At 39.0% G+C, this 23,538-nt stretch overlaps 1 protein-coding gene across 2 annotated transcripts; it reads right to left on the bottom strand.

Annotated features, from left to right (window-relative positions):
- Positions 1-961: 961 nt before the first annotated feature.
- Positions 962-22,974, bottom strand: ICOS (inducible T cell costimulator). 2 transcript variants are annotated; one of them, XM_026492133.4, is made up of 5 exons: positions 22,837-22,954; positions 6,885-7,223; positions 6,101-6,207; positions 4,978-5,062; positions 962-3,006 (listed from the first exon to the last, which is right to left on the bottom strand). In XM_026492133.4, the coding sequence occupies exons 1-5, from the start codon at positions 22,892-22,894 to the stop codon at positions 2,966-2,968; spliced, it is 630 nt and encodes a 209-aa protein (XP_026347918.2). In that variant the 5' UTR covers positions 22,895-22,954; the 3' UTR covers positions 962-2,965. The 2 variants fall into 2 exon arrangements, with proteins under 2 accessions (XP_026347918.2, XP_044237168.2); XM_044381233.3 differs by having other exon boundaries at positions 962-5,062; positions 22,837-22,974.
- Positions 22,975-23,538: the final 564 nt, after the last annotated feature.

The following is a 23,538-nucleotide window of genomic DNA, read 5'->3' as shown; positions in this document are numbered from 1 at the left end:
AGGATGTGGGGGATATGGCAGAAGGATGCCAGACGCAGTGTGGATAGGGCTCCTGCTGGCCAGGGATGGGACAAGGTGAGCATCAAGAGAAGACAATGACAGTAACAAACGTTTACCCACTGAATAAAACAGGAAACCATACAGATAAAAGTGAACAAATAAATACGTTGAAAATTTGACAAGGAACAGAAGATGTAGAAGACGTCAAAGTACCTTCTCATAAGCTCCTTATGAGCTATAAAGAGGAAAAGAGTATTTTAGGTGAAGAAGCTTGACAGACACCACCTTAGTCGAGCGATCGAAATGGACATTATCAGTAATGGAACGGATCAAGGTTGCGGGCCCCCTGACTGGATGCAGGTGAAAACGCAGCGGCGCTCTTGTGCGAGTTTTGCCAAAGATCGATAACCTGATTTTAATGATCAAGAAACCTCAGACTGACCCAAATCAAGGGGCATTTTACAAAATGACTGTTTGTAATACTCAAAAGTGACGGCCGTGCAAGTCTAGACTGAGGATCCGCCCAGACGGAAGGACACCACGGAGAATGACAACTAAATACAAGGGCAGATTCGGAGCGTAACTTTCGCTGTAAGAGACATCAGGACACCAGACGAGCTGAACACGGCCTGAGCACGAGAAGGCAGCACCGTATCAGGGTTAATCTTCTGATGGTGGTGGTCGTAGCGTGGCTGTGGAGAAAAGAGTGTTCTTGTCTATAGGAAATACACGCTGTTCAGAGGCGAATAGGGCATTAGGCCAGAAACTCAGGAAAAGAAGAGTCCTGCTGTACTTCCAACTTTTGTATAAGCCTGTGGTTGTTTCAATATTTAAAAGGGAAAAAGAAAAAACGAAGAGTGACCGTTCTGAGCCGTGTAATACCTTCAAGACCGTCAAGTCTGCAAGCGCTCGCTATCACTGAGGGACCCATTTCCTTCCCCCAAGAACACACTGTGACGTATTTTCGGTGGCTGAATATCAAACGTTTATTCCTTAGTTTTCTACTACTGCTAAAATCTATTCCATGAGTAGCTCCTCTTAAAACAAGTCTTTATTTCACAGAAATTGTATCTCTTAATAATTCACTCTGAAACGTCCAGTGCTGAGGATGAGGATGCTTGAGAGCACAGTGTGGACAACAGGGCCAGGCGGACCCCACTGGAAGGCTCCACGGCCCACCCCCCCACCCCCCCCCCACCCAGCACGCCGCAAACCACCCAGGGAACACTCCGCAGAGCCGACCGGGCTGTCCGAGTCAGCTAGAAACAGAACACCATACTTGATTCAAATTACAAAGGCAGTACTGTACTGTACGCGTCCAGCATCACGCACGCTTACAACATAAGTATGCATGATGGCACATCTGGTATAAGCAGGCCCCTACCAACTTTAAAACGACGAAACAACCCCATTTTACCTAAAGTTACAAATGTTGTTGCACAGACATTGGCTGCTTCAGAAGCATGGGGCATGCGAACAGGAAGTGGAGAAAATAATCCAGCTAAGACTAATCACATATGATGTGTATTTAGGAATCTTTCCAATCAAATTGTATTCAAAGGAAGCCTATCTTGAAGCGCCAGGGTCAGTTTCCAGGCTGAATGCTTCCTAGGAGAGGGAATCATGCTGATGGTCCCTGACACATTTGTGTTTCTTCCCAGACCCTGGAAATACAAATGCAGGCAGACTCACCGTGGTCCCCAGGGTGACTTCTGCCTCTGGGGGCGAGAACAGCTGGTTGTCCTTGGCTCAGGGGAGTTTCTCAACCCTTGGAAATTCCCCCTGCCCCAGGTCTGGATGGCTGCTCCAGGCTGATGGGACCATTTCATCCTGTCAAACCTAGAGGTCAGCACGGCTATAGTTTGGAAGTGACCTCTACAGAAACTACAGCTTTCTGCTGAATGGTCACTGGCTCTTTCTCCAGGACCATGCTTGACAGGGAAAGATGGTTTGGGGGGTTTTTTGGTTTGCAATTTTAATATGATCTACAGAAACAGCCTGGCTTGTAATTAATAGCACCATGAAAATATAGATAATGGTAGAAAAGAGAATCATACAATAAAGTCCCTCCTGATTCTGGGCAATGTTTTGTTGGTTTTTGTGTTTGGGTTTTTTGTTTTTTGTTTTTTTTACCACTAATGGGGTAGAAACAAGTCAACAAAGTAAATCATTTTAACTGAATTTGGGAAAATAAGATGTCTTTCTGGAGCAAAAATATTCTTATAGGGAGAATATAGGCAAATAATATTCATTAGGCTGTAACTTAATATATATTATATGTGTCTTATTGAGAAGTAGAGGGGGGAAATGTAGACCTAGCTCCCTACTCAGAAGGTCTGTCAAGTGGTCATGTAAAAGTATTTTAAAAAGGAAAATTGAAGGCAGATGAAGGCATCTAAACTCTTAGAGTGGGGCACTGGGGTTCAGAAGTTTGGAAAGAATACTGTGTACTAATGTATTATAATAGTACATTATATGTCGACACCTCAGAAATAAAATAGTTACAATTTTGAAGCATCTCCCTCCAGTATCTCATTAAAAAGGAATGCTCATTCCTGTAGGAAGAAGAGGTAGTCTGTTGGTGAAATGTGGACAGATCCTGGCCCTTGGCTGCCCATTTTCTTTTGCAGATTCAGTACCCTTGGCATATCTTGAAAATATCTGTAGGTGTGTCGGTTTTAGTGGCTGGTGCATTGCTAGAAGCAGATATGAAGAGAAGGATTCATCCCAACGAGGTCTATTTGTTGAGCTGGGGTTTCTATAAAACTAGTTGCAAGAGGGTATTTTGATAACCCAACAGTACTGAAACAGTGTGTTAAAGTCCCTTTTGAGTGATAGAGTCACCGGTCCGGATTGAACAAAACCCCAGCAGAAGATGTATGCACTCAAATCAAGGCTGACTCTCTGTGGTCCAGGGAACGAGGGAATCTTGCACTTCACGTCAGGGGGTGCTGGCCAGCCCGGTTCATGCCTGGGTGCCACAGAGTTCCAAATTATGAGTCACACCTGTAACAACGTGTAGCATAACATTTTTAAAAGCACTCTATTCCAGTTCCCTTCAACAAGTTTGTCCCTTTCATCTGCCTCTTGTACACACGCACATGCCGCCCAAACTCTTCTTTATGCTTCAAGACTCAGCACCGGTTCCACATTTTCCGTGAAGTTTTTCCCAGCCCACTCTTGACTCCTATAATAGACATTACCTGAACTCTACACTGGACTTGAGTACTTTTGACACGGTCACAGGCTTCCACCCTCTCTGCAAACACATCAGCTTTCCTAATGAATTACAGACTGAAGACGAGGACTGTCTTGAGCCTCCCCCCTCTAGCCAACGCAGAGTACTCAGCACTGTATTATGCATATAATTATCATACAATAAATATTTGACAGAGGTGCTGAGGCATGCTCTGCTTGAAACTGTGTCTGCATAGTGGTTTCAGAATACAGAGGAGAGACCCTACGTACCCTTAGAAGCTTCCACTCTGGCCGTTTCTAGTTATTGCACTTGGTAGGTGGGGTGTGAAACTGCCCACCTCTGATTCCAGCCACAGCGGGGTAGACACTTCTGCACATGCTGTCCCTTCTGGCACGATAGCCCCACCATGCATTTCTCTGCTTTCTGTCTCAGGACTTTCTCTGAAGACTTGTGAGGCACTGTTCCAAGCATAGAGCATTGCTCCAGAATGCATGAGGGAAAGCTCATGAGCCCCGCAAGCAACCCCAAGGCATCCTAGTGGGGATGGGAGCCAGTGGATAGATAACCCTACTTGCCATCGTTCAGAAGAACAATTCTGGGAGACATCTGAACACTTCTCAGAGGTTCCGTGGCTTCCAGCTGGGATCTCAGTAACACAACCTTCATTTGCTTTTCCTCCTTGCCTGCCTCACTCTCCCTGCTCCATCACCCCTTTTTCCTGGGGTCATCTTCCAAATAAACTACTTATATCCAAGTCTCTGTCTCAGGGTCTGCTTTCAGGGATCCGAACTAAAACGGACACATTATTATAAGCACAGAGATGAAAAGAAAAGTTGTTGTTGTTGTTTTCAATAGCAAAACAATGAAACACAAGCCCTTTGCTAGTGACAAAGCTATAGTAGGAAATCTCTAGGGAGCCAAAGGACTCACTGAACGCCCTGGGCATCAATTTCTCTCACCCCAAAAATGAGGACTTAGCCTGAAGGGGCATTAACTCCCTTCCCATGCTTTAGTTCCATGATTACAGATGTTGTTTGCATCCCATTTATACAAGTCCTTCACCAATGAATGGTGGCAAAAATTCAAGGGCTTCTGTCTCATTACGTCCTTCATCTCATCCCAACCTCAAAGGCACGAGACTTACAAATTTTCCACAAGGGAGGCTTCAAACTTTCTAGATGCTCCTCAGCTTAACAACCCTCGAATTGACAATGTTCACTCTGAATGGAAGAAGTCAAAGGCACACTAACTGGCCTTGTGCAGTCATCCAGACTCTCTGTCCTTGCACCTTCTTTTCATCAGAACAACACCAGCTTCCCTGACAATTCCTCCTCCCCTGGGGAGCACCAGTCCGGTTTTCTCTTCCAAATCTCTGTCCAAAACCCTTGTCCAAATGTTCGTGTATCCCCCACGCCTCACTCAGTAATCTGCACTTCATTGATACCCAATAAATGTTCATCAGGTGACTTAAAGAATTTTTTACCAAGGAAGACTTAGAATCATCCCAGTTTTTAAAATATCAGTTGGAAAACTGCCTCAATACAGTAGTGGCTTATGAATCTTTTGCTTGTTTATTTTTAATAGGGGTTTACAGACTTCATGTTTGTTTTCAATGTACTGCAGAAAGTATAAACTTAAAGTGAAAATTCAGAATTTCATGGAAAAATCTAAAATTGGGCCTTAGAGACATGTGCCCTTCCTCTAAAATAAAAAATTAAAATTCCAGACTTAATGTGAGGAACACTCTGCTCTGCCCAAAACCCCAGATGGAGCAGTACCTGTGAATCCGGGTTTTTTGGCTGTGTTCACTGCTGCCATGAACATGTATTCACTGTTAGGGTCATGCACACTGGATCGATACTTCTGGAAGAAAAGTCAGAAACATGGTTTGTCATCTGCTCTTCCTTATCTCCGTCCCTGGTCTTTTTTTTTTTTTTTTTTTTTTTTTTTTTTTTTTTTTTACTGTGTTTTATTCTTGGTTGAAGTGGTATGTGACAAATGTGTTAGGATACGGCTCAGTCTCCCGACTTGTGGCTAAGTAGGAGAACAATATGAAAAGGGCTTTAAATAAAGAGCCTTCTACCGAATTTCCTTCCTCATTTTTGTTTTTATTGTTCTTTCCTCTGTAGATTTAGATCATGGGCCATATCTCACTATCTTCCTTCTTTCTCTTTCTTTCAAATTCCTTTCTGGCACAGATATACCCACCGTCTGGCCAATGATCACACTATGGATATACTTGGATATTAGCATACTTACGTAATATGCAAATGACATAAGTTCTTTCGTTGAGAACCTGTATTATGAAAGGCTGAAAAGAATAGCCCCCAGGACAGAGAGATAGTTTTGTCATTGCTGCGTTATCTCCCTACCTTTCCTTGGCGTTCTTTAAAAACAGAATCCTAATAACTTGGGAAGAAGCTGGCCATCTCCTCCGCTACTACTGGCACCTTTTGAGGCTTTCTCACTGATTGTTTAATTGGCAAGTTGAGGGAAACATAAAACTGATTGTTTCATCTTTGCCCTGGCTCTGGAAACTTAAAATCAAATGTGCAGCCCGCATGTAATAATTTTTAGAAATCAGAAGCGTCTGTTTATATGTTTCAGTCTTCGTCCTGCCTTTTTGTGTTTTCTTGGCCCCGATTCCCTTATCTTTTTTGAATAATAACAGTAACAGCTCTCTCTGTAAGCCATCAAATCCTTTTTTAGATGGAAGCAGCTGTAAAATAAATAAGCTGTTCTGCCAAGTTAGTGGTTTAATTAGTAGGCATATCTTGTGGAAAAGAAATCGTCTGTCTGTTAATTGAATTACTCTGGCTAGAGCAATATGTGCTTTGATGAGTAAATAACTACCGATATTCTTCAGTAAGGCAAATGCAAGAAGAAATAGACATCGCTCACCTTTTTTGTAAGCCAACAAAGAAATACGCATCCAAAAATATAGACAACAACAAAAGCTGCACATCCTATGGGTAACCAGAACTTCAGCTGGCAGCAAGTCTGTGATTCTGGGTTGGAAAAGAGACATGTTAAGGGAAAACTGAGAGAATCAAATTTCCTCTTTTGGTGCAAAATCACAGGTTCTTTTACCAAATCTAAAAAAGTGATTTAATCAAATGAAGCTTGGCTTCATTACAATCATGGGATCCAATAAATTGTAAACAACATCATCTCAGTACTACAGCAAGAATTTAAAAGCTAAAACCTAAAAGACTCTATGCACACACGTGTTTACAAAAGAGGTTCATAGGATTTTTTTGGTCTATATTTTTGCAGAAAAGTAAATAGGAATAGTAGTGGTACAAAACTCTTATTTTCAATCATCTCATTTCATTCCACAAACCAAAGCCTTAAACTTTACGTGAATAGAGGCAATGGCCATTAGGCCATGGATTTGGGTAATTTGTCTTAATTTTTTTCCTGATTTCTAATAGCATATGCATTTTAAAGACAACGTGATCTATTTCTAACATAGCAGTCTATGTGATCAAATTGCATATTACTGATTAATACGAATTTTTATTATTAGTAAGTTATCCCTTGCATACCTTCATAATAAATGATGGCCATCAATTTCATCAAAATTAAATCTACAAAAGATACTTGTTTACTTGTTTTCGTTAGTGAGAAAAGTTGTTAAAACACAAATGTACTCTAAGTCTGAAAGATGAAAACAATGTCTTACCATAAACATTCAAATATTCTCTGCTAATATTCTTTTTTTGAAAAGGAGGAGGATCAAAAATTGACAGTTCGCAGGCGTAGTAGCTGGCATGAGAACTGTCCAAGTTATTCAGAAAAAAGGAGACACCGTCATTGGATAACTGAGACTGACAGGATTTTGGATTCTTGATGGACTCTGTGTTTCCACTTTCCTTTGTCTTAGTGAGATCACAGAGTACTTCCGTCCCTTTCCACAACTTCATTTTAAATTGCCAGACAGTATCACTGAATTTGCATAAAATTTGTACACCTCCATCGTGAAACATGAACATCTCAGACTTGGCAGAATCATTGATTTCTCCTGCATAAAAAAGAAGAAAACAAAGCAAAAGTGACATTTTACGAAGATGTTACTCTGATAATTGTATTTGAATACAAAAGTAATTTCTTCTTTTCATGGAGTCACCTCTACCACACCAAAATGAAAGAATTTCACAACCAAAAGAACATGACGAAAAATAAAACTGTGCCCTTGAAAAAAAGCCTAAACAGAAATTTGCTTGTTATATATGAATATATAATATGTAATATATTAAATAATATATTTACATAATATAATAAGACAGATATGGTGCCTGCCCTTTCATATTAGAGACGGATGGTAAACAAATAAATACATAGTAAACCATCCTAATTAGTGCTAGCAATGGACTACTGTTCAAATAAAAGTGGTGGGGGTGGGTTCTATTTTTGTTTATAGAATCAAATAATGCCCTTTTGATGTTAAAATTGAAATTGAAGGAAGATTAGCACTTAGTCAAACAAAGGGAGATGTGGGATAAGATTTGGGAAATAATGTAGTTTAGGAAAACATTAAAAAGTGAAAAATAGCTCAGACTAAAAATGAATGATTACATTATACCCTCCTGCCAGAGAGTAAAACAACACATGAATCGTTTTCGAATGATAGAAATATGTCTTCTCTCAACCTGATCCATTGAGAATTGAATCAAGGTCTGATGACAGTAAGGCCCCAGATTTTTGTCTACTTTTTCTTCTTCTTTTTTTTTTTTTCAATAAATTTTAAGCTTATTGGAAGCCAAAGGTGTTTTTGAAAGTTACATAGGGAACACATGGAAAAAAAATGGAAAAGGTTTTAGCCTAGTTGCATATTCTGAGTTACTGAGTTATAAGTTCAAACTGCTCTCTGCTTTCCTTTGTTCTTTTTCTTTAATATAAAAGTTTCTCACTGAAATTGTTTGGGAAAATTATTAGCATGACAGTTTTTTGCTTATGTTTTGAAATCTCTGTCTTTATTCTTGAAAAGAGTATATAACAAATATAATGAATGTTTAAGGAAAAAAAACTTGCCTGCCCTACAGTGAAATAGAAATGCTTTTGTGCATATTTGCCCTTTACATTCTAGATATAAGCTTTATATAGCAAACATATTACTTTGTGTTCTGCTATTGCCATTTAATGGTATAAAATTTCCATTTTTTACATAATATTCTTTTTAATGACTATATATTAGGACATAGTATTAATATATGATTTGTTAAAGCATTCCACTAATGTTGAATATTATGGTTATTTTTAGCATTTTGCTTTTATGACATGTGGCCAAAATGTTCAAACATGGTTATAACACTATGTATTGCCATGCTGCTTTCTGAAAGAAGCCCCATTTGTGAGAGGACGAGCATTAGGCAGGTGGATTCATTCATTCATGGATGCTTGCACTAGTTGCCTTGATTTTATTTAAGATTTAGCACAGTTATTTTCCTTAATATCTGTAGGCTTTAATTTATGGCTCTCATATTACAAGGGAAATAGATTTTCTACTTGGGGATTTGATTGGGAAAATCTGTACAAGTGTTCTAGTTTTTCAGTTATGGCAGTCCAGATTCAAACAAATTCCCACACCCAAACAACCAAAAATGCTGAACAAAAGGTCTAAAAATATTGTTAAAACGCTTAATGAAGTTTCACAAAGAGGAGAAATTCGTAGGTTAAATTTGAAGAACCAGAACACCCAGAGAGATGAGCAGAGCTCAGAAGTTGCTTTTACTCTGAGAGCTTTTACTGTTTTGCCAGGTTCAAGCTTTTGTTTCTATGTCTCAACTCCCAGAGTCTGCAAAGCAAGAAATCTAGAAGAGCCTCTCCTCAATAAGTTGGGATCTCAAAGGGTTCCCTTCCTGGACTCCAGTTAAACCAAAAGAAAACCAGCCCTCATGCAGCTTATAGCTCACCTTCAAATCACTGCAATGGTCCAGAAAACCTAAATCCTTGAATTTTGTTTAAAGTAATTTTGGATTATTATTACCCTTGAGCTTTTGAGAGTAAAAATGCAACTATTCCAGAAAGAAAAGATTTACATCCTAGGCCTCAAATCTTATCTGCAAATAATATTTAAAAACAATGACATGCGGGGAAACAGAACAATAGAAAAACAGACTACAGAAATAACCCCCCCAAAATCATACATTTGAATTATCAGATCCCCAAAATAAACAATTGAGCTTACTGCATTTAAGGCAATAAAAGACAAACTTGTAATAACATCTGCAAAGCACAGGAAACTAAAAAAAAAAAAAAAAGCAAGCAATTTGAAAAAGAATAAACTAGAACTGGCAAAAAACCATAGTAACCATGATTAAAAATTCAATGGATAGGTTCAAAGCATATTAGAGCTAAAGAGAGAATTGGTGAACTAGAAAATTAGGTTGGAAAAATCATTTGAAATGCAGTCCTCATCCAGATTTAAGAATCCCAACAAATCACAAGCAAATTTTTTAAATATGCACATCTAGACATATCATAATGAAAGTCCTAAGAGCCTCCATAGAAAAAAGACTGATTCCCTTCAAAGAAGGAACTATTAGGCCAACAGGTGATGTCTCATCATTAACGATAAAAAGTTAAGTGAAAAATAGTAAAGGCATATGTAACGAGAAACTTCAGTAAGTGAAGCATGCAAGTTATTTCTTGCACAATGACTAAAAGAATAGAAAAAATCTATAACCTAGAGGGACATCACAAAATGCAGTCTAATGATCTGGGGTAAAGGGAAGGAAGTGTTGGAATCGGGAAGGAAAACGCAGGGGTGGAAAATCTTCTGGGTGACGATGTTTTATTTCTTGAGCTGTGGTGATTATGGGAGTAAGTTAGTATGCCTTATAATGACTCATTAAATTGTACATTTGTGTTCGTTTTTCTGTATAGATGTTTTGTTCTGGAATACAAAATTAAAAACGCAGAAGGAAAATTATGCTTGTTTCATTTTAAAAATAGAGCAAACAATGTAGGCAAAAGGCAAAAAGGAAGACTGATAGCACGAGCATAGTGTAGTCTGCATCAGATTCAAAAGACAGGTGTTTTTGCTTGGGGACTTATTTATCTGAAAGTAAATTATGTTGCATGACTATTGTTCTGATGTTTATGCCTCTATAGTCTGCTGCCAATGATAAAATCAGTGGGTTCGTTCTCAGTTTCTTTAGAAATGTTCAGAGCACATTTCCCAAGGACTTTAGAATGACAGCGAGTAAACCACAAAGAGATCTTGGAGCAAAAGTGACGGTGGCCACCATGTAAACACATAGAGATGCACTGCCTTATGTTTCTGAAGATGTTTTGTCAGCAGCTTCCCTTCTCCGCCGTGCCCACACTATGACCCGTAACCCAACACAAGATGAAATGTAATAGTCAGCAGGCAGAGTGGTGAAAGTACAACGCAGTGATTCCCAAGGAAACGAGAGGAAAATTCTGGTCTTGCCATTAGTCAGTCTGTGACCCTGATACCCTTCTGGACTTCAGCCTCTTCATCTGTGAAACAAAGAAGTAAGACCAAAACATAAAATTCTTTCCAACATTTACTCTCTAGGGATCTAGGATCAAAATATCTCTCTGTCCCAGCATCTTACTGGGGTATTCCAAGAAGTCAAGAGAAATGAAAATGAATGAGACATTCACATTGCCTGTAAAAGTATTTAGGTAGGGCTAAGAAGACCACCTAAGTTTTTCTTAAGTGATAGTTCCAAGGACGTGAGCCGTTGACATTAAAGGAGTAACTGGGGATTCCAAAGTGTCATTTCTGCTGGACACTGTGACTTGTTCATTTTTTCATATTTAATCTAAAAAATTCCCTGGTGAGGGGTGCCTGGGTGGCTCAGGTGGTTAAGCATCTGCCTTAGGCTCAGATCAGATCCCAGGTCCTGGGATTGAGACCCACGTTGGGCTCCCAGCTCAGCAGGGAATCTGCTCCTCCCTCTCCCTCTGCCCCTCCCCCTGCTCGTGCTCTCTCTCTGTATCTCTCTGTCTCAAATGAATAACAAAATCTCTCTAAAATTTAAAAAAAATAAAAGCTTCCCAGGTGAGCTTTTTTTATGAAATGTAGTGATAAGACACCTGACTTATGTCTCTACATACCCAATGCTTCAGGTTTTCATCTGGAAAACCATTTGACAACTCAAGTCTGCAATTTGAATGTTTTCAATTAAAGGAGTCAGGTATGATATTGAATCAATTACTTCATAATTACCTTGGCACCTGTAGAACAGATATGCTAAAATGCCTAATTACAAACGCTCCTTAGCCTTTGATGACATGTGAAAAAATAGTATCAAAAAGAGATCATCCCTATAACCATGGCTAAAACATTTAGTGGATGGGCCAACAATGTAAGGATAACCTGAATATATTAGTTTCTTATAACTGCAGAAACAGCTAGAATCTTTTCTCCACCCTCCCTGGATGTTCTCCCCTCCAAATCTAACATTCAACCAGGAGTGCTGGTATCCTAGCACCAATTTTGATAGCCAGTGTTTGTTTTGGTTGAGTATCAGATCTGTTTGGTCAGTTCTTCTGCCATACTGGCAGTTAAAAATTGTGAGTATCCCCCTCACCAATCTCTTTCTTCTTGTTCTCTCCTCCTTTCTCTCAGCTTAATTTTTTTTTTTCACATACCACCTCTTAATATAAAATCATCCTCCATGGGGAGCCTGGTGGCTCAGTCAGTTAAGATTCTACCTTCGGCAGGGTCCTGGGATCAAGCCCCGCTTTGGGTTCCCTGCTTGGCAGGGAGCGTGCTTCTCCGACTCTCCCTCTGCCACTCCCCCTGCTTGTGCACCCATGTTCACGTGCACTCACACTCTCTCTCTCTGTCAAATAAATAAAATCTTAAAAAAAAATCATCCTCCAAAATATTCCTTCTCACAGTCTTTGATATGTTCCTTACCCTCCCTAACATCCCATCTCCATCTCCAGGACCCATAAGTACTCATAGACACTGTCCACATTTCAGAGCCCCATAAACACCTTCTCCTTCACATTTCTTATAACATGATTCAACTTCCACCCAGCATCATAAATAATCAGACCTGGTAAACTTAGAAATTATACAGCAAGTGTAATTCTTTTATTTAGACTACTGAAGACCCAGACAGGTTAGATTATTTGTCTGAGGTCATACAAATTCTTGGGTGCAGACGATTCTGGCTTCAATCTAAGGTTGAACTAGCAACAACCAAGGGACGTGTGATAGGAGCGGGCAACCACATGAAGCTAGATACTTCATGACCACTACAGACTGACTCTTACAGGATCCTATTAAAATCTGTCTACAGGAAGAAGGGCTAATTTTCTGCACCTCTGTTTTGTGTCTGATAGAGTCTATCTACTACTCCTGCACCTAAACTTCAAATGCGCCAAACCAGCATCATCTCTCTGTAGGACTACAAGAGGCTCCTAATTTTCGACTCTCACTCCTGCCCATTTACCATTTATTCTCCTCAGGGAAGCCAGAACGATCTTATAACATTCACAGATAGTGTCATCGCCCTGCTTATAAAACATACATCTCACTTAGAATAAAATTCAACTCCTTAGCCTGGTTTCCATGACCCACATGACCTACCTACCTGTCTAACACCATTTTATACCAGTCATTCACTATATTGCAGCTATCCTGCTCTTCTTTCTATTCCTCAAACACAAGCAACTAGTCCCCTGGACTTTGAATTTGTTGGTTTTTCACCCAGGGTGTTCTCTCAGATCTTCACATGACTGCTTCTTAACTTCTTCAGTGACCATTGACCATTCAATCCAAAGTACACCCCTATGTCATTTTCTATCATATTACTGGAGAGAAAGTATTTATCATTGTCTGAAATTATCTGGGTTTTTATTTACTTGTTCATTGTCTGGCTACCCCATTATAACATCAGCTTTAAAATCAGGCACCTTGTTGATCTTATTCATCAGTCCATCCAAAGCACCTACAATAGCACCTAGTCTGTAGTAAGTCATAATAAGTATTTACTGGAAGGATGGATAGATGAACGAATAAATATGTAGATCTCAGTGATGTTATAAATCTGGGGAGATGAATAGAATATATGATGTAAAAACCAAAAGGCTCTTAGAAATGATCCAGTTAGGCCTTTCATTTCATATTTACACTCACCAAGCTAGACTGGGAGCAGAAAAGTAAGTATCTTGCCCAGGATTACACAGCTCATAGCTGGGACATGAACCCATGATTAGCTATGCCATGTTGTCTTTCTTCTGGAAACAAGTACGTGCAAATGTATAATCAAGCAAAATGCATAATCAATCAATCAATCCCCTGAAATGGAATGTCAGATTCTAATAAAAATTCTGTCTGAGCTTCAAAGAAACAGGTTCTTTATCTGTAGATATACACTAGGTTCATAAAGACTTGTTTAGATGATTGACGATTCTCTTGACTATTTTTGTCTAGAGAGGAAAGGACAAGTTTAAGCCTGGTTGATTATTTAGATCCTCCAGAGTGCATACTTCTTAAATCCCCCAATGTATGGCCGCAACAGGGGCCCCTGAACCAATGATTTTTCCAATATATCCAGATGTTTCATAACCACAGCATGTTAGTGACTTGTGATAAAATACCATGCTATATCTTGTAGCATTTAATACATTATTAAAAACACAATAAAAATATGTTCTTTTGAATCTTGGTGATGGGTCTTAAAATCTGAATAATAAGTATTAGTTTTTGTTTTGCTACCATATCTATGTACTTCTTGTGGGTACTCCTAGATTATGAGTACTATGTCTTCTTAATCACATTGACTACCATGTCTAAAGGGTACCACCTTCCCAATAGAGTTTCAAACCTGTTAACTGCTGCTAACTATGATTTTTATAACATTACTCTTGATGTCAGTAGACTAATGTTTTCAAGAGTAAATTCAGAGTCTTTATATTAGGTGATTTCTTTAGGTTTTCGAATTGTTTAAGGGACATAAAGAATATTCGTATCCCCAGGGTAAGGGCAGCATGGGGGCTGTTAAAAAACAAAACAAAACAAAACAAAATTGGAAGGAAAGATCATTCACCTGAGAATTGTACTGTGGCTCAGAAGAGCTTATTTGTAAATTGGTTCTTTTAATATCTAAACTATTCCATTTCTTCAGTGTAAGGTGGTCTTGCTAGAATCCATCCTGCCAGGACACTTTATAAGCAGTTGTTTATAAAGATTGAAAATCTTTTGGCAAAAACATGTTAGAAAACCCACACAATTGCCGAGGGTGTGAGACTAATCAGCAGTTTGACTTCACTCTCCTTAACTCAGACTTCTAGCCACAAACCTCCACAAAGGTCTCAGAGTGATAGAAAGATAAGATCTCCTGAGTTTGCAATTATTAATAGTGCTTATTAAACATATTTTCTGTAATCAAACAATAACCTTTAGCTTAGCACAGCACGTGAATGTGACATAAAAGGTGAAGTTCTAAAAATTGCAATGTTTATTTAGGTTTTGTTACATTTGATCTTTCGCTAAGAAATTTTGGCTTTTAAAAAAATCTGCATTTACCACTTTTTTTCACCTTTCATAAAAGCGTTGTCATTTCTTATAAGTCTACTGGCTTAAACTTAGATTTTTATACATGCATCATTTCTATACTTACATTACTATTCAAAGGCATCCATATTCTAAAGAAGTGATTAAAGTCAGTAGGGAGGGTAGGCAAAATAAGCCCAATCTGATCTAAGTTGTTTTTTTTTATTTTAAGATTTTATTTATTTATTTACTTGAGAGAGAGAGAGAAAGCACAAGAGAGGTAAGGGCCAGAGGGAGAAGCAGACTCCCCGCTCAGCAGGGAGCCAGATTGTGGACTTGATCCTGGGGCTCTGGGATCATGACCTGAGCCAAAGGCAGCCACTTCACCAGCTGAGCCACCCAGGTGCCCAATCTGATCTAAATTCTGAACATTTGTAGAAAAGAAAGACAAAAAATGCGAAGGAGAAAATAAAAAAGCCAAAAGAGCACACACACACACACACACACACACACACACACACACACACTAAATGTGTGAACTGTTTTTACTCGCCAAGAAACTTTAGAGGGGGAATAAAACAATCCTTCTTGCTCTAAGATATGCATCTTATTATATAATAAAAAAAATGGAAGATTGATTTTCTTCTAGTGAAAACTTTCTTTGTGAAAATGGAAGAATGCCAAATAGGTTATAAAACTCTGTAGCAATATTCATGAAGTAGTTAATTTGCAAATAAGTTACTTTGTTAGTTAATTCATTGTCATTGATTTGAAACTGTCCCACCAGGGAAATCACAGGAGATTAAATGAACCCAAGTCTCTTCCACAGAAAGGGAAGGAGAAAGAATTTTATTGGCACCCAAGAATATCCATATTATTTCCCATCCCTCACCAGCTGTGTAAAGCCCTTTGGGCACATAGACAAGGCACTGGCTGGGTGAACTTGTTACATTTAAGGCTCCAGCTCTCATCTCTACTCCAGTAACCCACACCTTTATCTCAGCCACCCCTTCTCTTGGCTCCCATGCCTTATTTCCAATTTCCTTTAACATCTCTATCTGGTTTCTTCTGATGAGCAAGAGTAGCATTTCCGACCTAAACTCAATATTCACTCCCAAACTCAAACCTCGTCATTTAAGGGAGTCACTGGTCTGACCCTTCTCCCTAACTCCCGATCCAGTTGGCCACCAAGTCCGGTTGACTCTAGCTCAAAGATATCTCTTGAATTCAGGTGCTTTTCTCTATTCCTATTGCCAATTTGGGACCTTTTTGTATCTTCCCTCATCTGTGGAAGCTTTGACTGACCTTCTCAAGAGCATTCTTTCCCTTTCAAGTCCATCCTCCATGCTATTCCCAAAATTTTGTCTCTAAAAAGCATTTCACTCCCCAGCTTAAAGTCCCTATTAGATTGTGGCTTATGAGGTAAAAAAATCAATTGTCTTAGCATGACACAAACTTCTTTTACCATCTGGGGACCATATATGTTCAAGCCATACTAAACTTTTTGGCCATTCTTCTCACGTCCTTAAACTATTCCCATAAATTAGAATATCCCAGTGCTTTTTTATCTTCCTAGAGACCCCCATTCATTTTTTCTCCATTCATTCTTTAAGAACCATTTTTAATTGGTCCCTGAGACCTCCAAGACTCCTATCTCTATACTCTCAACAACACTTAGTTTACACCAATATATTTATAATGCATATCAGTTTAGACCATAATTATTTTGTCTGTCTTCCTCATTTAAACATGAGCTTCACAAGGATAAGTACTATAGTGTGGTCACCTAAATCATCCCAGGACCTGGAACATATTAGAAGCTCAATGAGATAAATGAATGCATAGAAAAACATGGGGGTTGAGCATGGTTGGCAAATGTCCCGCAATGGACCAAGGAGAAGGATGAGAAAAGCAGGGCAAGAGCCTCTGTTAATTGAATATTAGAGAGCACTTATTTCCCAGTCGAAAGACAAAGATTCAAAGTGAATAATGTTCAGCCAATTCTCTGAATTCTCTCTAATAGGTATGGAAGTTAAATCAATATTTAAGCTTTCAAAAGCTTCCAAATAATAACAACAACCTGTAAGCCTTGAGAACTTCTCATGCATTGAATACTGTGTTAAATGCATTACATGAAACTTATGATTTGATGTTAATAACAGCCTTTTGTATCAGATTTTCTATTTTGAGGAAACTGAGGCTTGAATAACTGCCCCAAGGTTATTGAGCCAATATGTGGTGGAACCATAATATGAACCTAGACAATCTGAGACCAGAATCCACATTCTAAAGGAGTCTTTTAGTCTAATCTAGTCCAACCCCCTAACTTTAAAGAAGCTAAAGCACAGATGCCAAAAACACTTGGTTAAAAAAAAAAAAGAAAGAAAGCAAAAAAGAAAAGAAAAGAAAAAGAAAAAAGAAGCAGCTTTTAACATTAAATTTGACTGGGGAGTTATGTTCAGGTATTTCTTTTCCTTCTGGATGTATTAGGTATATTAATGTCCCAAGCACTCAAAGTATTATTTCCATTGATGCAACATATGTATACTGTGATTTTAAAAGTTATCATACACCAAAAATACATAAAATAATTTCTGAGATATGAAATTACTTTGCACTGAACACACTCATTTCTCTAGACATCCTCATTCATCAACCAACATGTGTTGAGCTGCCCTGGGTATTTGAACCTGCAGCAAAGTCTAGTTCCTTGCTCTGACCAGGTCTAACTTCTTAATGATTATTCTGAAACTTATCTGCCTGTAGACATGTAAAAATATGGATTCACACACACAAACCATCATCATCATTCAGTAAGTACAAACAGGGACTACTGTGAGACTTTTGCTTTAGACCTAGATCATACAAAATAAACACAACTTTAGTTAGAGTGCAAGAGACGTTTTGTTTATTGTTTTCCATGAATGGATTTTTTTTTTTTTTTTTTTTGGCATTGAGTCCTAAGAAAATAGAAATGTTGGCTGCAAAAAGTTTGATTTCTCAAATTTAAAGCAGTTACATTTAAATGATCTTCAATTGCTTATGGAAGGCACCATGCCTATGTCCACATGGCTCAGACAAACAAAAGGTTCTATCAGATCTAGTCGTTGACAGAACCAAAATTCTTGAGTCTGTCATCCTCCTTACAACTTGATTTTTCTTAGCTTTTCCTCAAGCAAAGTAGAAACAGGCATGGATACTTTAGAGGTGACCCAGAGGAGGCCCATATCCCCAACATTTGACTCTCTTTACATTTGCAAATCTGGGTCTGTTTTGATCAACCTTACATGCTAAACCAATGGAAAAAAAAAAAACAAAAACCACGTTTTGGCTAACTGTTTTCATTTGTGTTATCTATTTTCTACGTACTTAACTTCCACTTTTCAAAATATAGTTTTGAATTTTCATAAGAAGGTTTCAAATGCCAAAGGTCTTATTTTACGTAGGATGACCAAAAAGTGCGATTTGATAGACTCGATGTATTGGAACAGCACTAGCTCAGAGATGCCTTTTATGGAGTAAATGTGACCCTTTCTCTGAGTATTGAAGGCAAGAGATGATTTTTATTTTTTGATTTACGAAGTTTAATAAATCCTTTTACATATAAAATTCATATCCTTAAGACAGAAAGGTAGCATAAGTTGTGGGTTTTGCACAGTTTCCAAATGTGAATACAGAGGCAATTTTTTTTTAAGTCAAACAAGTCTATGTACCTTACAGTGAGCAAAACTAAGATGAGAATTAGGTCCTCTCTACATACCTACATTCTGTTTCTACCAAGAAATAGGAATATGCTGCTAGCAATTTAAAAACTATAATATTCCATTTCACCTGAGGGAGTTGCTATTAAAAATGGCAAGTTATGAAAGCCATTGTGTTCACTAATGATGAAAAAACAAGGCACTCAAGATCTTACATGAGAATAATAGGTATTCCTAGAAAGATGAGAAAAAGACAAAGAAAACTATATGATCAAACAACTACGGAGAGAATAATATCCGTGAAATTTGAAAAACAAAATCAAAATAAACAAAAAACTCCTCAAGTCTACAGATTTATTTTTTATTTTTTTTTTAAGATTTTTTAATTTATTTATGTGACAGAGAGACAGCCAGCGAGAGAGGGAACACAAGCAGGGGGAGCGGGAGAGGAAGAAGCAGGCTCCCAGCGGAGGAGCCTGATGTGGGACTCGATCCCGGAACGCCGGAATCACGCCCTGAGCCGAAGGCAGACGCTTAACGACTGCACTACCCAGGCGCCCCAAGTCTACAGATTTAAAAGTCTCACCCAGTCCCAAGCAATGCTCATGAAAATCCTCACAGAGCTAGGTGTATCCTGGTGGAATTCCTGAATTCCGATATTGAAATAAATAGCTTAGAAGATTCTAGAGAATTTTTTTTAGGTTACTTACAAAAGAACAAGAATCCTAGAAGCCAGCAGACAGTGGAGGGGGACCCACAAACCATTAAGAGAAAAGACTTCAGTCCAGGAATCCTATTCCCAGAAAAGATAGTAGTCACCCATCAAAGTAAAAGAAAGACTTCTTTAGCCGTGCTGGAATTCATAGAGTCCAGGGTATCTGAAGAAAATAATGGAAGTCTTCTGATCACTGTATCAGAACAGAGATCACGAGACGAGAGCAGAAGGCAAGAGTGATGCTGTCACTGAAAAATGGCAAAGGAAGCGTAAAGAAGGGATTCTTAAAACAGAAGAGAAATACTGTAAGAGGAAACTAGCAATGATCTGCAATTATTATTTCAACAAAGCCCAAGACTGGGGTGGGGGGTGCATTAACAGGGCAGCATGAAGAGTGGGACAGGAAGAACGTTCACAACTTCTCAGGTCAGTGGGGAGTGTGGGGTCAGCACATCAGGCAAGGCCATTGTCATTATTTATTTTAAGCCAATAGTAAATAAATAGACATTCAAGATGCTCCAAACATAATGACTTACTCAGTTAAGAGCTGTGGTCAACCTTCCAAATTATAGAGCTGAAGAGGGAAGTTAAAAGAATCCAACAAAAATAAAAAAGAAGATAACGATAGCAAAGGAAAATAAATAGAAATAAGCATAACCATGAAGATATAAAACCAAGTACAGGCTTATCATGCTGAATGGGAATGGCCTGAATTCATCTATGGCAGGGAAGGGGCGGGAATGTTAACAATTTGGATTTTTAAAAATCAACATGAATGCTTGAAGGGAGTTGTGGGAGGAGCTGAAGGTCCACTCAGATCAGCAGACTTCTCTCTGAGCTCTGGGGAGGAGCTGATCTCCAGACACCAAAGGGCTGTCCTGAGATGATGGAATTCCGGAATCATGCATTGGATGACTGGGAAACAAAAGCAAGGCTCAAAACGAACCTGATGGTTAATCCTCCCAGCTTCCTCCCGGAACACATCATGAGACAGGCACATTTATTAAGCACCATCTGACTTACGTCAGTCCCACTCATGCGCAGCCTCCACACTGCTTTCATAGTGGTCTTTCTAAAATCAGAATTCACAAGGTCACCCTCATGCTTCTCATTGCCCAGAAGGTGTAGAAAGAGGGTCTTCTAAACACAGGTAGAGGTTCACATTTTTTCCAGATCCTTTTATAAAGAGAAGCTTCCTTTGTTCCAGGATCATTAAAAGAAGATGCCTTTGTTAAATTTTACACTGAGAACAATAGTTAAGAAATCACGAAGATTTCCAACCTATTAACTCACCAACCAAATGCAACACTAATGAGAATTTCTCCCCTTTTAAGATTAGGTTATATCTCTTGCTACTTCAACACAATGTGGAAAGAATGTGAATACTGGAGTCAGATACATTTGTGTTCTAATCTTGGTTCTGCCATGAATTACTATGTAACAAATCACTTAGCCTTTCCTGGTCTGAGATTCTTTAAACATCCACTGAAGGTAAGAATACTTTACCTTTTTGTGGGATGAGAAAGCCGACTTTGTTGGGAGAGTTAAAAATATACCAAAGGAAAAGACCTGCAAATTCTTGGTGTAGGCTCTGAAGAATGGATAGGTACTAGATAAATGCGTCACGATGGTATTTTGAACATAGAAACGGTTAGCAATTTACGGTCTCCATTTAGTCACTCATGCCTCAAACCAAAAACTGGCTTGTCACATGGCATAGTTTTCTGTGTGGTGAGAATGAACATTGGTTTTATTCCACTAAGAGCCTAAGATGAGTATCATTCTAGAAGCACAATGTCTTTATCAGCTTAGTCTAGTAACTTGAAATAATTCTAGCTAGGTTGGATCTATCCTTCTACAGAAAAAACACAATTGTTAATTCGAATCTCAAGCTGATACTAAGCAGACTATCAACGACCGTAAGTGCCCAAATGGGCTTAGTGTATTGGGATACGTTTTAGCAGTACAAACCCTTCAATGACTTGTACCAATGTTCTTGGAGGAAAATTCAAAATCCTTTACATGACCCATATAGTCTGATGGTCTCTGGCCTCTGCTTTTCTTTCCAGTATCATCTTGTACCATTCCAAACCCTTCTCCTTCCGCGCTCACACACATACACCTTCTTCCAGTCCCCTGACCTTACTTCATTTCCTCCTGCCACAGGTCCTTTGCACTTCCTCTTCTCCTGATGTGGAATCTTATTCCCCCCTCACACCATCCTCCCCATTTATTCCTGCTTATACTTCAAATCTTAATTTAAGTGTCGTTGCCCCAGGAAAGACTTTGATGAATACCACTCCCTATCCCCACCCCCATACGTACCCAGGCTAGAAGGTTGGTTACATTCTCTGAGATCTGCCTGTAATTATCATTAATTCATGGGCTTATTTGATTAATGTCTCTCTCCCACCCATTCAGTTAGCTTCCAGAGAGCGGGGACTGATGTGGTTTTGTTCATCATTGTACACACAGCAGCTAGCTCTGTGCCTCCTGCACGGCACGTGCCTGGTGCTGTGTGAATGAGCGGCTAAGCGAACGCGTGAATCAATGAATATCAATTCCAAAGCTATTCGTTTGTCGTTCATGCTGCTAAAAGGTTTCACTGGGTTGTAGACAAGGCATAAACAAGCAAGTAGCCCCTCCAGGCTGAGTTTGGAACTTGTCAAGTAGACTCTAATTGTTCACTCTTCATTCGTCTTTACTTAAGAGCATTTGAATCACCTCGAACTACCACCAAATGAAACATTTGACCAATCTGCTTTTGCTTTTTAATTCTTTGGAGAGAAATGTAAACTCTATTTCTTTGTACCACTGCAAAATTTATGTCTAGGTAAGATTATACCTACTAGATTTCTGCTTTCAATTTTAGTGTTAATAGAACTTTCCAATTTAATACAATTTCACTTTGCTTTTGCCAGCCTCAAGAGCATGGCTCAGAGTGAAAGATAAAAGTAATACAAAAATGTACCAAGTAAGAAGCAGCAGAAACATGTTATTTAGTTTAGTTGCAGGTCACATTATTTAAATCGTTTAAATAGTCTGATAAATACCATATAAGAGAGAGAACCGAGGACTGCAGAATGGTGGTTTGCTTTTCTTTCATGTCTCCAGGGGCTAGGGAGGCTTTCTACAGCACCCACTACTCCCTGGCCTTGTAGACGGACCCTGACACTTCGTGTCAAAAAAACCTGGGTGGCAGCCTGGACATTTCTGACTACAGATCATCCAGATAAGATTAAAATCAAAATCCTTTTTTCAAAGCCCCTCCATTTTATTTTCTCCTTCAAAAAGAATTGCCGGTGCAGATGCCAGGACTATTTTGCTTCCATTCAGCTGACACGAGTCATTTTGCCTTTCATCATTCTCGGAGAACAGCAAGCCACGCTTCTACTGTCTCCACTAACAGGTAACTCCAAGCAGGTCCATTTAAAATTTTAACGGTCTGATGAAAGATTTCTTCATCATCTTAAAAAAACACAGTATCAAAGGAAGCAGTACAAACTCCACGCCGTCGGCTGTGCCGCAGCGAAAAACACCCTGAGCCAGGGGCTTGGGGCTCTTCCGCAATTGTTCCTACTTCCAAAAACAAAAATAAAAACAAAAACAACATGAAACACAGAAAAACAAACAAACAAAAAGCCCTTCTACTGGGTACCTGATTTTTCTACCCTTGGTTTTTCTTAACGTTCACTTGAATAATAACTTAATAAGAATTCATCGATAGGCCACTTACCTGTTAGGGCTTCAACTTGAAAGCAGAAGAGAAGGAAATACCAGAGGTCTGACTTCATGTTTGCCAGAAACAGATGCAATCCTCTTCAGCAGTCAAAGCTGACAGCGAATTCATGTTCTCGAGTGTTTTCTATTTGCTGGAAAGGAAGTGGGTTTCGGGAGGGTTTATGTAGTATCACTCCATCAGGGCCGGGAGGTGTCTCACTTGATGTCAGTGGCTATAGGAGAGGCCTTACTGCTTGGGGGGGGGGGGGTTCAGCTGAATCCACTGGATTGCTGATAATTTTGAAAATAGAGGGAAACTTTACCCTCCTTCTGGTTCCAATAAAACAAGAGAAAGAGATGATGCCTATTTTCAGAACTACCCTACTCTACTGAATCAATAGTTACTGGGGATAACAGGACCTAAAAACAGCCACATGATAAATAACATATTTTTTGATAACTTTCTATCTTCTGCTATTTGCTCCAGAGATAGAAAACCTTTGAAACAGGACAAGAAATAAAGGGAATTATTACAGAAATTGAAATGAAGATCTATCTGGAAAAAGAGTGACATAGGAATCAGAGAAATTACATCACATTCACTGTAGATTGTAATTCTCCAAATGATGGAGTCTATTTTAATTCGACTGAAACTCTGTCCTGCATGTTATAGCAGAGTCTATGGCCTCAGATGAAAACAAGAAAGCTGAAAAGCCTG

Source organism: Ursus arctos, unplaced genomic scaffold, assembly GCF_023065955.2.
Source record: "Ursus arctos isolate Adak ecotype North America unplaced genomic scaffold, UrsArc2.0 scaffold_1, whole genome shotgun sequence".
Classification (NCBI taxonomy): domain Eukaryota; kingdom Metazoa; phylum Chordata; class Mammalia; order Carnivora; family Ursidae; genus Ursus; species Ursus arctos.
Note: the sequence above shows the minus strand (reverse complement) of the source record. Positions and strands in the feature narration are given on the sequence as shown.

Bases quoted from the DNA above. Each gene is read 5' to 3' on its own strand.
- ICOS (XM_044381233.3), bottom strand. From the start codon at position 22,894: ATGAAGTCAGACCTCTGGTATTTCCTTCTCTTCTGCTTTCAAGTTGAA. The intron at 7,224-22,836 runs GTAAGTGGCCTA...TTTTTTATGCAG, and splicing joins TCAAGTTGAAGCCCTAACAG to GAGAAATCAATGATTCTGCC. The intron at 5,063-6,100 runs GTGAGCGATGTC...CTTTTCTTCCAG, and splicing joins TTTGTTGGCTTACAAAAAAG to AAGTATCGATCCAGTGTGCA.